At 46.1% G+C, this 14574-nt stretch overlaps 1 protein-coding gene across 1 annotated transcript in view; it reads left to right on the top strand.

Annotated features, from left to right (window-relative positions):
• STK40 (serine/threonine kinase 40) overlaps positions 1-14574 on the top strand; it is a 56865-nt gene that overhangs the window by 20635 nt on the left and 21656 nt on the right. The window contains exons 2-6 of the mRNA XM_043995257.1: positions 5196-5315; positions 6612-6697; positions 7040-7183; positions 9698-9925; positions 11312-11364. Coding sequence (XP_043851192.1) covers positions 5204-5315; positions 6612-6697; positions 7040-7183; positions 9698-9925; positions 11312-11364 — 623 coding nt within the window. The 5' untranslated portion in view covers positions 5196-5203. The remainder of the gene's footprint in view (positions 1-5195; positions 5316-6611; positions 6698-7039; positions 7184-9697; positions 9926-11311; positions 11365-14574) is intronic.

Raw genomic sequence — 14574 nt, 5'->3', positions numbered from 1 at the left:
AAGGGTGGGAATCTAGGAAGATGTCATGTAAGAAGAGAATGTGGCGTGAGCAGAATCTAGAAGAGAATTTCACCAGCAAGACATGTGAATATGGAGTGTTTTCTAGGTACATGCAAGGAGACAGAAAAGTGAAGGGACAAGCACATGGAGCAGCTTGGTAATTTCCTTTGCCTGGAATATAGAGGACATAAAGGAGAATAATATAAAATAGGGTTAAGCGTACTTTTGGGGGGGACAGGGCAGTGAGGGTTAAGTGACTTGCCCAGGGTCACAACAGCTAGTAAGTGTCAAGCGTCTGAGGCTGGATTTGAACTCGGGTCCTCCTGAATCCAGGGCCAGTGCTTTTTCCACTGCACCACCTAGCTGCCCCTAAACATGTATATTTGAACTGGATTGTGGAGGGCTTTAAATGCCAGGTTGGGGAGTTGCCATTTTATCCTACAGAGACAATAAGGAGCTAGTGGAATTGTTGATAAGGGGAGTGGTGTTGGTCAGTCCTATGTATTCAGAAGATTCATTTGATTGCTCTGTGAAGGACAGTTTGGAGAGAGGAGAGACTGGTGGTAGTAATCTATATCACATTATCTCGTATTCGATATATTTCCATGTATTATTACCTAAGGGTTTCACATATGTTCATCTTCACTTCCCGACTAGATTGTACACTTCTAAAGCACAGGGTCTGTGTCTTCTACTTCCTTTGTATTTCCTCCCTATCTACCAGTTCCCACCACACCCCACCAGGCCTAACACAACAGTGAACCCTTGATAAATGCGGCAGATGTCCTAGGGCTTGCTGGCCACTGTGCCTGGTGCCCAAGGTGGGAGATCTGGGTCCCAAAGTCCCCTGCCTTTGACAGCCTACGAGGACACTAACCCTAAAGACAAAGAATGGACCCTCTTTGGGAAAATCCTTTCTAGGCCAAGATGTCATATGTATTCTGTCCTGTCCTCTCTTGAAGGTCAAGTAACAGGGTATCTTGTGCTTCATGGAAAGCTCCTGGACTGAGCCCACTGGAGAGCAGGCATTTCTCTCTCTCTTCTTGAGCTGATGACAAATGGTCCCACCAGGACTGTTCCCTCAGGGAAAAGGGATTGATTTTTGGCCTGTGCACATGTGTAACTCTCCTGTATGAGAACTCTACTTTAAGCTTTTCTGCCTCCCCTTGTTTTGCCTGCATGTGGCCAGTTTATATGGAAGCACTTCTGCAGTTGGATCAGGCCTTGCATAAGATGACTGCTAACCAGAGGATCTTGCCCGGCTAACTTCCTTAGTACCTGCCTGTCAGTCACATGAGAAGTGTTCTCAGCTGGCAGGGAGCCTTGTTGACTCCAAGAATGAGAATAGAACGCCTTTCTTGGGGAGGATAAGGAGGCACTGAGTCACATGCTAAGGAGGGCCAGTCAGCCCATGTCATTACATCACAGGAGCCTCCTGCCTCTTCTGTCCTTTACTGTCCTGTCCTATGCAGAGGTTTTTTTTGTTTGTTTGTTTTTTGTTTGTTTTTTTTTTTTGGCGGGGCAGTGGGGGTTAAGTGACTTGCCCAGGGTCACACAGCTAGTAAGTGTCAAGTGTCTGAGGCCGGATTTGAACTCAGGTACTCCTGAATCCAGGGCTGGTGCTTTATCCACTGCGCCACCTAGCTGCCCCATCCTGTGCAGAGTTTGAGGTATGGATGCAATACTGGACCCTGGATTATGCAGAAGCAAAAACCTGGGCCTTTGGTGATGTATCGGCCCCTACCCCCAATGCTCTTGGCACTGGCTGTTTTGGCAGGAGATCCCCAGCTTGGCCCAGCTGTATTCAGATTAACTTGACCCTCTAGCAGTCTGGTGAAACCTATGGCTCCTCAGAACAATGCTTTAAATGCATAAAATACTGAGGATTACAAAGGAAACCAATTCTATTGAAATAAAGAGGTCAATTTTTTTCCCCATCCAATTTGGCAGAGACCCCAGGTTAAGAACTCAGTGATCTAGGGTAATGTCACCACCCATTTGGTTAGAGTAATGCTTTTTTCCTTATTTTTAATTATGAATTGAACAATAGCCAGCTAACAGAAGTGTTTCGTTATGTAAAGAACAGAAACGAGAATTAGATGTAAAATCATGAACTTCTGTTGCTTATAATTTTTGAAATACGTTAATTGTAACATAGGAGTAACGTTATCCTGTTTGTTCCCTTTTCTGAACGTTTTTCTTGATATTGCTTTAAATGTTTTGTTGATGTCAGACAGTGTTCTGGCTCCCCTCTCCTCAGGACTCCCATGCTAGCTAGCCTCTGTCACCTTTTTTTACCAAAGGTGCCATCTCCAGAACACATCTGGATGAACTGTGTTTTAAGAGATAGGGATGGGGGCAGCTAGATGGTGCAGTGGATAGAGCACCGGCCCTGTATTCAGGAGGATTTGGGTTCAAATCCGGTCTCAGACACTTGATACTTACTAGCTGTGTGACCCTGGGCAAGTCACTTAACCCTCATTGCCCCGCCCCCCCCCCCCAAAAAAACCCTACAAAGGAGGAGATGCCATAATCTTGTTTCTACATGTGTTCCCCACCCGCCATTCCTGCCTCACCAAGTGAGGCCGGCCCCCAGTAGAGTTCATTCATAGCAGCCAAATAAGACAGCAGAGCGGGGAGGAGAGGCATTTAAAGCTCTTGGTATTAATAAGCCAGAAAGCATTGAAATCCCTGGGTACCAGCAGCAAGCCAGAGCACAGCCTTGGTTGAGGAGCTGCAAATAGACATAACCCCTACCTCTAATTTTAGATTGGCTCCCTCATCCCAGCCCTGGCAGGGGAGGCCACACATGCACACACAGCTGGGACCCAGCCTGTCGCTGCCTTGTCTTCAGAGGACTTCAGCAGCCCAGTCGAGAGGGTTGCCCGTAGACATCTCTGTCCCCAGTTCTGAAGTGGCAAACATGGGAATACTGTGTGTTCCCAGTGGTGCTAGACTATCCCCTCATGACCGAATTTCTAGGCTGCCGGCGTGATGATGCAATACCTACCAGTGAATTTCAAAGATTAGAATTAGGATGCCGTTTGATATCCTTGTCTGTCTCAAAAGGCTTTTCCCCAAGACCCAGTTTCTACAAACAGATTGCAGCAGGTGCAGTGAACCCAGGAGGCCTCGAGTGTCCCCTTCGTCCTGGCAGCAAGCACCGCTTTGCCTTCAGTCTCTCTGTAGGATGCCTGCCTGCCTGGGCCTGAAGTAATGGGGTACTGAGAAGCTCTAGGAAAGGAAGACCCTGTGCTGCCCCTCAGCTGGGCCAAGCCTCTTGGTTTTTATGTTACCTCGCTTCTTTCTACCTGTACTTTTCAACGGGTGTCTTATTCTCTTGCTCTAAATGAATCCCAGAGGCCTTGGCTGGGCTGGGGAGGGAAAGGTGCAGTGTAGCAGCAGCCGGGAAGGGGCTGCTCCCACTCATCTCTGTTAAAACAGCTCTCATCAAACTGTTGTCTAGACAGTGTTTTGGATAAAGGCAGCATTTGCACAGATGTACCAGGGCCTCTGTGGGAGTCTCCAAGGAGAAGCGTAATTCCTGTTTGTGGGCCTAGTCACTAGACAAGGTATTCAAATAAATCTGGTTATTACCAATTGTCCGGGGGCGGGGGGACCGGGGGTGCCAAAATCTCATTTAATGGTGTTCTGACCATTTGTACTCCCCACGAGAGGGTAGTAAGGGTATCTCTGACTGTGGCATATGTGGCCAAGGAGTTTCTGGCTAGCTACTGATGCCCATGGCTGGCATGCAACCCATCTTAGGCAACCAGGAAATTAGTCTGATTCACTGCAAGTCATGCTCTCACCCCAGTGTCATGGTCCTTTTCAAGAATGAAGGACAGGGGGCGGCTAGGTGGCGCAGTGGATAAAGCACCAGCCTTGGATTCAGGAGTACCTGAGTTCAAAATCCGGCCTCAGACACTTGACACTTACTAGCTGTGTAACCCTAGGCAAGTCACTTAACCCTAATTGCCTTACCAAAAAACAAACAAAAAAAAAACAACCCCCCCCCCCCCAAAAAAAAAAAATGAAGGACAAACAGCAGTAGCCGTCTATTGCTGCCTGGAGTGGGGAGTGGGAGTGGCTCTGGGAGGTCGCTGCTATTTATATCCATTTTACAGATGTGGAAACTGAGATAGACAGATCGTAAAGTGACTTGTCCCCAGGTCACACAGCCTACCTAGTAAGTGTCTGAGGCTAGATTTCAATCTTCCTGACTGTAGGCTCAAAGCTCTATCCTCTGTACCACCTAGCTGCCCCCTATTTCAAAAGCTGGATGGGCTCTAGTATTCAAGTAAGCTTTTTTCATTTTAATTTACTTATGAACAAAAATGACTTTGCAGGCGACTAAAAGAACCCAAGTTAGAGTTTCAGTTTAATGTAAAGAAACACTTATACCAGTAAGCTTCTTAATTTAGCTCTCCCCGTGTTTCATTCATTGTTAAGTTATGATTTGAGCTTCTCTCTCTGTATGGTTTTAGGTAGATTATCGTAGATCTTTGTAAATCAGGCTTTCTGTCTACATCACCCAAGTCTCCCAATTCAGACCTGTGAGTTCAGGTGAATTAAGGAAAGGCCTCGATATATGTGTTCCCTCCTTAGCTCAAGTTGCATGGGTACTGGAGGCAGGGCCCATATTTGTAAACTAAAGTTGCTACTAATAGTAATAATAATAATAATATCAGAACTCGGGTTCATATAGTACTTTGCAGTTTATATGGTGCTTTCCCCACTACAGTCCAGGGAGATAGAGAGTACAAATGTTATCCCCATTTTGCAGGAGAAACTAGGATTTATGAGCAACACCCGGCTTGTAAATGTTGGCACTGGGACTTGGGCTCAGGTCTTCTGACTCCAAGCCCCGGGATCATTCTGCCTGCAGCATCTGCAGAATTCTCCTTAATTGCAGGTCAGACACCTGGTGTCTGTCATTCAGCAGATGCTGCTTTTTCCTAACTCTGTGGCCAAATCCTCCCCTTTTTTGACTTGCAGACATCTTTAGCACCCACTTAATCCAGTAATCAAGGAGCCTTTGCTTTTCATCAGTGAGAACTGTCTCTGTACAAGAGGAAGAGGAGGTGGCTTCCTGATGCATTGCCAAGTCAGAGGCTTGTGTTATCCCCAAGGCTGGGGAATGAGCTGACTTAGTCACTGTAGGGGGATCTCTCTCTCTCTCCTTTCTCTTGCAGAGCTGAGGATGAAGCGGAGAGCATCAGACAGAGGAGCTGGGGAAACGTCTGCTCGGGCGAAAGCTCTTGGCAGTGCCATTTCTGGGAATAATGCAAAGAGAGCCGGGCCATTTATCTTAGGTAAGCCGCACTTGTTTTCTCAGTTGTGGAGAGCAGGCTGCCTTACAGCCTGTCTCATGTATGACTGAATGAAGTAACAAGATAGTAGCAACGTTCCAATCTGAACTCCTGTTTGGAGCCTCCTATATTAAACTAAAGGTTACTTGCATGTGTGTTTGTTTTTTAAATTTCTTAGGGGAATTGTGAAGTATTAAGTGAGCAGGTATTTGAAACTGAATCCCTTTATTAGTGTGTGCCCACATGCATGAGTGTATGTGTGTTTGCTGGCTTGGGACTCTCTTTCCTTGGAAGAGATGAGGCCTTTCTCCTTTCCCTGACAATACTGCCTGTGCTCTTCCCCTGTCCCCAACCCCACCTGAGTCCATTTGGAACATAGGAGAGGTATACTTGCTCCATTTTACCACGAGATCAAGTCGTGCTTGGTTTAGAAGCCATCTGAGAGACCCCTGTGATTGCTGGGGAGTGGGGGGCTGAGAGGCCTGAATAGTGCATGATTCATTCTGGAAAGGCATTGCTGTAACTCCCAAGTCCCTGTACCACTTGGCTGACAGTTTATGAATAAGAGGACTTGGTGGTGTCAGCCGACTCGAGAAAAGGTACTTATAAAACAAAGAGAAACCAGAATATGATGGAAAGGGTTGTTTGCAGTTCTGTGATTATGTTGAATTGCCTGAGTAGTGCTGGCTGGCACATTAACAAATGTTCATTAAGCACCTATTGTGTGCCAGGCATAGTACTGTAAACACGGACCACAGCAGTCTGGATTGCCTATAGCTGTATTAGACAAGTGGGCCTTGGGAAACTCTGCCCTCATGTGGAGGGGCAGAGATCAGGTGTATGCTGGATTGCATAACACAATCCCCTTGGGCATGTGGACTTGTCAGTGGTACAAGAACAATGAGTCAGGAAATCTTAGAGCTAGATGGGGATCATCTAGTCCCTCCCCTACTTGAAAAGGGATCTCCCTCCACAGCACTGGGCCCAGAGAAGGAGTGCTGTAAGCACCCCTGTTTGTGTGCAGGAAGCTTCTTTTCCTAAAGCTGAATTTGTTCAAGAAGACCTTTGAAGCCCCATCAGTTTGTTTTTAGGAGTAATACATTTTAGAGGAAAGACTGACTAATGTAGACACCTTTAGGCCTATCCAAATAAGTGAATGGGATTGAGATGCATGCTCTTCATAGACCATAGAAGCCCCTGGTGACTCTAGATGTGCCGTCTCATGATCTTTCCAGCATCACACTGTGCTAGGCCTGGCCCCTTAAATGCAAACAGATCTCTTCTGCTCTGTGCCCTCAGGTCCTCGATTAGGTAACTCACCAGTGCCCAGCATTGTTCAGTGTTTGGCAAGGAAAGATGGGACAGACGACTTCTATCAGCTAAAGGTAGGTAGAAGAGAAGGCCTCGGTACTTCTGACTTCTGCTTTCTTGAAAGAATTGTGTCCCCTAGGTAGCTTCACGCCAAGGTTGCTTTCAAATGATGAGTGTGACTACATTTTAACCTTGAAGCAATTAGGTTCACACATTCTGTCACTCTCTGCAACTCTTGGTTTGGATGGATTTCAACGTACATAAAATGAAAGAGCAGTCATGTTTGAAAATTCTGTTTAGTCTTCCACGTACATGAGAAGTGAAACCTCTCCAGTGCCGCAGGCCAGTCCTACCCACCAGTCATTTTGTTTCATGAACAACAGAAACAGTGACTTTTTTTTCCCTTTTCCCTGAAGATTCTGACCCTTGAAGAAAGGGGAGAACAAGGACTGGAAACCCAAGAGGAAAGGCAAGGCAAGATGCTGTTGCACACGGAGTATTCTCTGCTTTCCCTTCTGCACACTCAGGATGGCGTAGTTCACCACCATGGGCTCTTCCAGGTAAAGGGCAGAAAGGGGTGGCACTCAAGGGGTTGTTGGCTTAGCTCTGGGAGCTTCCTGCCACTGTGTGGCTCTGGCCTGGCATTCTACCCTCCAAAAGCTCCTCATGTTCATTTTTTAAAATAATGTTTCATTGCTGTCTTTTGTTTTTATATCACCTACTTGTTTTCCCTATATTCTATCATCCTCCCCAGAGAGCCATTCCTCACAATGATGTTTCCTGTGCAGAACCACCTCCATGAATCAGGGCTTCCTCAGGAGCTAGGGCAGGTTATTCAGAGGACATTGTTTACTGACTGACACGGTGGTCTTGGTCACGTTGAACAATCCTAGCCAGAGCATAAACAGTATACAGTTTAAATGGTCGTGATTTCTTTGAAAAGCAGCTTTTCTGGGCAAAGAGGGAAAGTCAGGAAGTCTCTTAAAAACACAAGGATTTGGGGGATAGCTTTGAGCTTTCTTCCTCAAAGTTGCCGTGACTGGGGGCAGCTAGGTGGCGCAGTGGATAAAGCACCGGCCCTGGATTCAGGAGTACCTGAGTTCAAATCCGGCCTCAGACACTTGACACTTACTAGCTGTGTGACCTTGGGCAAGTCACTTAACCCCCATTGCCTTGCAAAAAAAAAAAAACCAAAACCAAAACAAACAAAAAAAACAAAGAGAAATGTAAGAACAACAATAAAACAAGAAACTAGAGGACTTTCATATCACCTCGAAATGACCAGAAGTGGATTCTTTCCCAATAAATAGTTATCTCCTTTAGGTGATTCTTGGGTTCTCCACTCAGTCTTGCTGGTCCTTCAAGTCCTTTTTTAAAAAGTACTAGTGGGGCAGCTAGGTGGCACAGTGGATAAATCACTGGCCTTGGATTCAGGAGGACCTGAGTTCAAATCCATCCTCAGATACTTGACACTTATTAGCTGTGTGCCCCTGGGCAAGTCACTTAACCCTCATTGCCGCCCCACCCCCACCCCCCCCAAAAAAAAAAGGAGGAGGAGGAGAATATGCACACTATATGATATGCACCAAATGTTTGGTACAGATAGCTAGTAAGTGCTTTCAAAGTTCCAAGGAAGAGGAAAAGCCACATGGGCTGGTGGAGAGAGATCACTAGAGTTCTGGTTCCAGCCATGCCACTGAACTTCCTTTGGGCCCAAACTTGGCCAAACCCCTTCAGCTTTGGGCCTCAGTTTCCTTATTTATAACATGACGATGTTGGAGCATCTGTCTTCTGAGGTCCCTTCTAACTGGACTTCTGTGGTTCTTGGGAATCTAGTGACTTTAGATTACCACAAGCTGGGTAGCAGAGCACATTGTGGAAGAGAGGCGGGGAGGAGGAGGAACAATCCAAAGCCTGTCTTATCTCTCTCAGTTCAGCTTAAATTTTAAAGGAGAGTGGCAGGAAACCCTGAGTAGGCTTGATGATGTCTGTAGAGGTGGTTGTACAATGTAGTTGAAATCCTAGGAGCTTCCCAGAACTTCGCTTTACTGTTTTATGGGAACAAAATTCACACTGTTACCTATCAAGATACAATATCATATAATACAGTAAGCATTTCTTCAGCACTTCCCATGGGCCAGACACTGTATGAAGGTCTGGGGATACAAATAAGAAAACCAAGCCCTGCCCAGAGGTGCCTGGCTTGGGGGGGGCGGGGTGTATAAGAATGATAATCGTAGAGTCAAAACCGAGCAGAGCAGCCAGGAGCAAATAAAGAGATTGCTGGGAGCCTTTGGGAGGCGGTCTTTGCTCTGCCTTCCAGTCAGAGGGCACTGTTGAGGTGTGAAGATAAAGCTGAGGCAGAGTTCAGGATGATGAGCGGCAATATATTCTGGTAATAAGTGGGCGGTGAAGGGTGCAGGATGATGATGTGGGGTAAAAACTAACCGGAACAGCTGATGACCAGGGAAGAAATGGCTGGAATGTTGAAGAAGGATATAACAGGGAGAAAGAACGCCTCCATCTCCTGCTCGAGAGAGACACACACACACACACACACACACACACACCAAAAATACACTTGGTGAGAAGAGTGACAGGAGTCTGTCAGAAATCCATGTGATGCTTTCACTCGCAGCATGTGGCCCTGGGTTCCATTCTTTGGATTCTGATAGGAACATGGAGCTGACTGAGCACTAGTTTTTGTGAATATAAGGCTTTCCATTTCTGAATTTGGCTACTTGTTTGGCTGTAGAAATTGGCAGTATTTGAATGTGCTTCTCTGATACACGATGCCAGAGTCAGTGGAACTAGGTTTGTTTGCTGGGTATAGCTCTTGGCACATCAAAGGTTAGGCAATGTTGACTGGCCCTATAATCACTTAGTTTCAATCCCATGAGTGTGTACTACTTCTCAGCCTCCTTCTTTCTCCCCTGTATGTGGGTGGGCTTGGGTTTTTTGGTAAGTCTTCTGAATGACATCCTTATTCCTTTACATACTATAATCCAAATGAGAGGAGGCTCCAGTGCTAATGACTGCCACAAAACCACTCTCCATGTTTCCTTTCCTCCTAGGACCGAGCTTGTGAAATCGTTGAGGACGTGGAATCTACCCGGATGGTCAAGAAAATGAAAAAACGTATCTGCCTGGTCCTGGACTGCCTTTGTGCACATGACTTCAGTGACAAGACTGCAGATCTGATCAACCTCCAGCATTATGTCATAAAGGAAAAGAGACTCAGTGAAAGAGAGACAGTAGTTATTTTCTATGATGTGGTCCGAGTGGTAGAAGCCTTGCATAAGGTGAGCAGCTGCCACACTGGGCTGTTCTCCTTTCTCCTCTAGACCATAGAGTCTCTTCCCTTTCAAGTACTAGTTTTTATCTTTTTTTTTTTTTTAAGTGAGGTAATTGGGGTTAAGTGACTTGCCCAGGGTCACATAGCTAGTAAGTGTTAAGTGTCTGAGGCCAGATTTGAACTCATGTACTCCTGACTCCAGGGTCGGTGCTTTATCCACTGTGCCACCTAGCTGTCCCTCAAGTACTAGTTAAAGGATGAGGATGGATGGGGGAATACTTGCATTGAGTCCTGCCCTCCATCTGAGTAGTGATGATGCCTCAGCAACTTCAAGACAGAGAGTAATGGACTTCAGTGTGAGCCAGGTTAAGAACAGGAGCACAGGGGCAGCTAGGTGGCGCAGTGGATAGAGCACCGGCCCTGGATTCAGGAGGACCTGAGTTCAAACCAGGCCTCAGACACTTAACACTTACGAGTTGTGTGACCCTGGGCAAGTCACTTAATCCCAATTGCCTCACCAAAAAAGAAAAAAGAACAGGAGCACCCCGGCACAGCAGATTTCCTGGGTTTGAGACCCTATGAACCTAAAAACAGGCCAGAATGTGACCTGAAAGAGGTCACAAATAGACTCAAATGATTATGAGATTAAAAATCCCTTTGAGGGGCAGCTAGGTGGCACAGTGGATAGCACCGGCCCTGGAGTCAGGAGTACCTGAGTTCAAATGTGGCCTCAGACACTTAACACTTACTAGCTGTGTGACCCTGGGCAAGTCACTTAACCCTCATTGCTCCAACAAAAAAAAAATCCCTTTGAAAGCTTTGTCAATCTATTGCAAATAAAAAGGAAGTGGAGCTGTGTCATTTCATAGAGAATTTGTTAGAGTTCATGGTTCTGAGTCCCTGCTCATCCTGTAAGCTCTCATCTCAGCTAGAGCTATTCACATCTGTCCTATTTCCCCTTTTACAAACCAGATGGTAATCTAATTTCATCCACAGTATTGGATATTGTGGGTGTAGGGGAACCAGTGATGGCAATGAAGGGGGCAGTCTTTCTATCTTGGCAACACTCCTTAAGCAAGACAGGGTAGGGTGGAGTTTAGTGAGGACCTTTGGTGCTAAAATTCAGTTTCCTTGGCACGTGAGTTAACAAAGTTATAGAACTCTTGGTCTCTCTGAGAGTTGTACAAAAGAAGTGGAAAGGAAAGCATTTCTGACTTGTGAGAGAAGATGCTGTGTGTTCAACTTCTTTGGGCACATTTTGCACTTCAAGCCTTGGACCCAATGGCCTCTAAAGGCCCTAAGCTTTTATAAGTCTTGAATTTGTTGAGTGAATAACCCAAATCCAAAATCACGATATTCTCAATACATGGGTTTTTTGTTTGTTTGTTTTCAGAAAAATATTGTGCACAGAGACCTGAAACTTGGCAATATGGTGCTAAACAAAAGGTAAGTGACCTTGTTTTCACTATCTCCATAATCCTGAAATTGAGGTGGGTCAACAATATGATTTTGACAACAGCAGCACAAGACAATTTGGGTTCAGGAACTTAACTTATACAGTATGGGGGTGATCATATGGTGGTTTATGTGAAAAGGACTTTGGGGAGAGGGGAGGGCAAGTTAGATTCAGCTCCATGCAGATCCAAAATGTGGCATGGTGGCCAGGAGAGGTCATGAAGACTTAGGCTGACTTCGAGGACACAGTGGCCAGAACAAAGATGATCATCCCACCACACACTGCCCTGCCTAGACCACAACTAGAAGGGTCCATTTCAGAAAAGATATTGACAAGCCTTACACCATTTCCATAGGATCACTGTAGAACTAGGACTGGAAATCATGTGACAGACAAATGCCAGTTGAATGAACAAGAGATGATTAGCTTGGTAAAGAAAATTGATCTTAGCCCTTCAGATTTGGGGGGGTGGGGGGCAGGGTTAAGTGATAAGGGTTAAGTGACTTGCCCAGGGTCACACAGCTTGTAAGTGTCAGGTGTCTGAGGCTGGATTTCAACTCAGGTCCTCCTGAATCCAGGGCCAGTGCTTTATCCCCTGTACCACCTAGCTGCCTACCCCTTCAGATATTTAAAAAGAACTCTGTGGAAAAGCATGTTTCTCTTGGCCACAGAGTGCAATGCAGTTGCAAAGAGGCAGATTTCAGTTAAAATTTAAAATTCCTACCAACCTGCCCCAAAGCAAAATCTGATGTTTCACTAGGAAGTGAGTGAGTCTCATTGGAGGTCTTTAAGGAAGGAGACTGGGGGAGCACGTGTTAGAGATGTTATGGGAAAGAGAACCTCTCTGCTAGGACAAGTTAGACCCCACGGTTCCTCCCAGCTCTGGGCATCCTCCATTTCTTCTAGCTGCCACTAATTTTAACCTCTTTTAAGTGACTCAGGAGCCTCCTCTTTCTTAGAGTGCCCTGAGAATATCACCATGAATCAGCCTGGGCCCCTTTTTCGTTCCCCACACAGGGGTAGCCCTGTGTATTTATGCACACATGGAGCATTCTCATCAGGGCACGGATGCAGTCCTCACCTGTCCTTTGAGGCTGTTGCCCCCTTGCCAAACTATGGTAGGTGGTACATCCCACTGAAGTCGGAAAGGTTGTGAGTATAAGCTATAGTGCATGAGGCTATCTGATAAACAGCCTAAATGCAAAGTGCTCCACACCAGGGTGGCTGAAGGATGATGCCCTTTTCTTAAACCTTCTCTCTGCAGTTACAGATCTGTGATCTGGGGAGTATAAAGGCTAGGAAAAAAAATGATAAGAAATGCCAAGAGTTACATTCTTTTGGGGGGGGGGTGAGGCAGTTGGGGTTAAGTGACTTGCCCAGGGTCACACAGCTTATAAGTGTCAGGTGTCTGAGGCTGGATTTGAACTCAGGTCCTCCTGAATCCAGGGCCAGTGCTCTATCTACTGTGCCACCTAGATGCCCCTAAAAGTTACATTCTTTTATCTCTTGTTGCTGATCTACCAGGGAAGATGGACTCCTGGTTTTCAAAGCCAAAGATAAATACCCCTAGAAATGTTACCCAAAGACTTTTCATCCCTTCTTGAAGAGGGAAGAAGAGGGACATGGCACCCCAGGTCAGTGGCAGTCTGAGCTCAAGCAAACTCCAATAACCTCACAATCTGACCCTGTTGTAAGGAACAGGAAGATTTGCAGAAGTCGGGACGGGGGCGGGGGGGGGGGGTGTGCAGGAAAATCACAGGGTTGTCTTGCCTTCCGGTTGACTAGAGTTAGCAGTAATATCACATGAGGAGGGAGATGGGAGGGATCCAGCATTCGTTAAGCACCTACTGTGTGCCAGCCACTGAACTAAGTGCTTTACAGACATTATATCACTTGATCCTCACAACGATTCTGTGAAGCAGGTGCTCTTATCTCCATTTTACAGTTGAGGAAACTGAGGCAAACAGGTTAAGTGACTTACCCAGGGTCACACAGCTAATGTCTGAAGCTAGATTCGAACTCAAGTCTTCCTAACTGGCACACTCTCCACTACACCACTGAGGTGCTTCACAGAATCTGGGGCCCAAGGACACATTCAGTAAATGTTAGCCCTCCTACTTCTGTAAGGTAGTGCTGAAAGACCAAGAACACTTGGAGCATGTGTGCTGCTTCTGGGTGTACGTGACTCACTTTTCTTTATTGATTAACCTTTTTGGAGTGTTGGGACAAACTCTAGACTTGGGCTAATGAAGAGAGTCACAGGAAATGTCAGCTCTTAGTGGCTCCTCTTACTTTCTTTTTTTTTTTTTTTTTAGTGAGGCAATTGGGGTTAAGTGACTTGCCCAGGGTCACACAGCTAGTAAGTGTTAAGTGTCTGAGGCCACTTTTGAACTCAGGTACTCTTGACTCCAGGGCCGGTTCTCTATCCACTGCGCCACCTAGCCGCCCCTCCTCTTAGTTTCTTAAAGCTGATACTGATCAGGTTCTCAGAAGAAGGGAGACCTGGCTTCTTCAGCTGAGATCTGGAGTGTTTGGAACTGGAACTAGGAGGTGGCCTGTGTTAGCAGAAAGCACTAGGTTCTGACCTTTCCTCTGATCTAACCAGAGTCATGCCGTTATCACATCATGGCTTCAAAGTTTCTTCTAGCTCCAACACGTCTGTGGTTCTTGGTTCTGACTTGAGAGGACTGATAAGAAATAAAGCACTCACACCCCCTCCTCTAGGCATGGAGGTGGACCATGGGTTCAGAACGGGGCATGTGATGTCAAAAGGAACATTATCAAAGAATGTTTAATAAAGCATTTATTTTAGAAATACAAGGGAAAGGCCAGTTGGTTCCCACTGTCCATATTCAGTGATATTCTATAAGTGGGATCCATGTGACTAAATAATAAATACTTTAATTACTATTTCTGTCAGTGACTTGGTGCCCCATTCTGGTAGTCAGCACCTTCCCTCTTTGAATACTGCAAGTACCCCCTTGGATGTGGAAATCTAGTAGAGACATTGAGTGTCCAGGGCCCATGTGCTTCCTCAAAAGCTGGGCACTCTCTCCACTGCCCTAGTGACTTCCCAATTCAGCCACTTCTGACTCTTGGCTGAGCTTTCATCAGTTCCAAAATCCCCCTCTGTCTACCTTGAGGCAGATTTTTCTCATGCCTCTTTCTTTGTTAAGTTGCTCTTGCTGTCAGCTTTAAAG

The sequence above is a fragment of the Dromiciops gliroides genome, chromosome 3, assembly GCF_019393635.1.
Source record: "Dromiciops gliroides isolate mDroGli1 chromosome 3, mDroGli1.pri, whole genome shotgun sequence".
NCBI lineage: Eukaryota > Metazoa > Chordata > Mammalia > Microbiotheria > Microbiotheriidae > Dromiciops > Dromiciops gliroides.
This window is presented reverse-complemented; position numbering and strand designations above follow the sequence as displayed.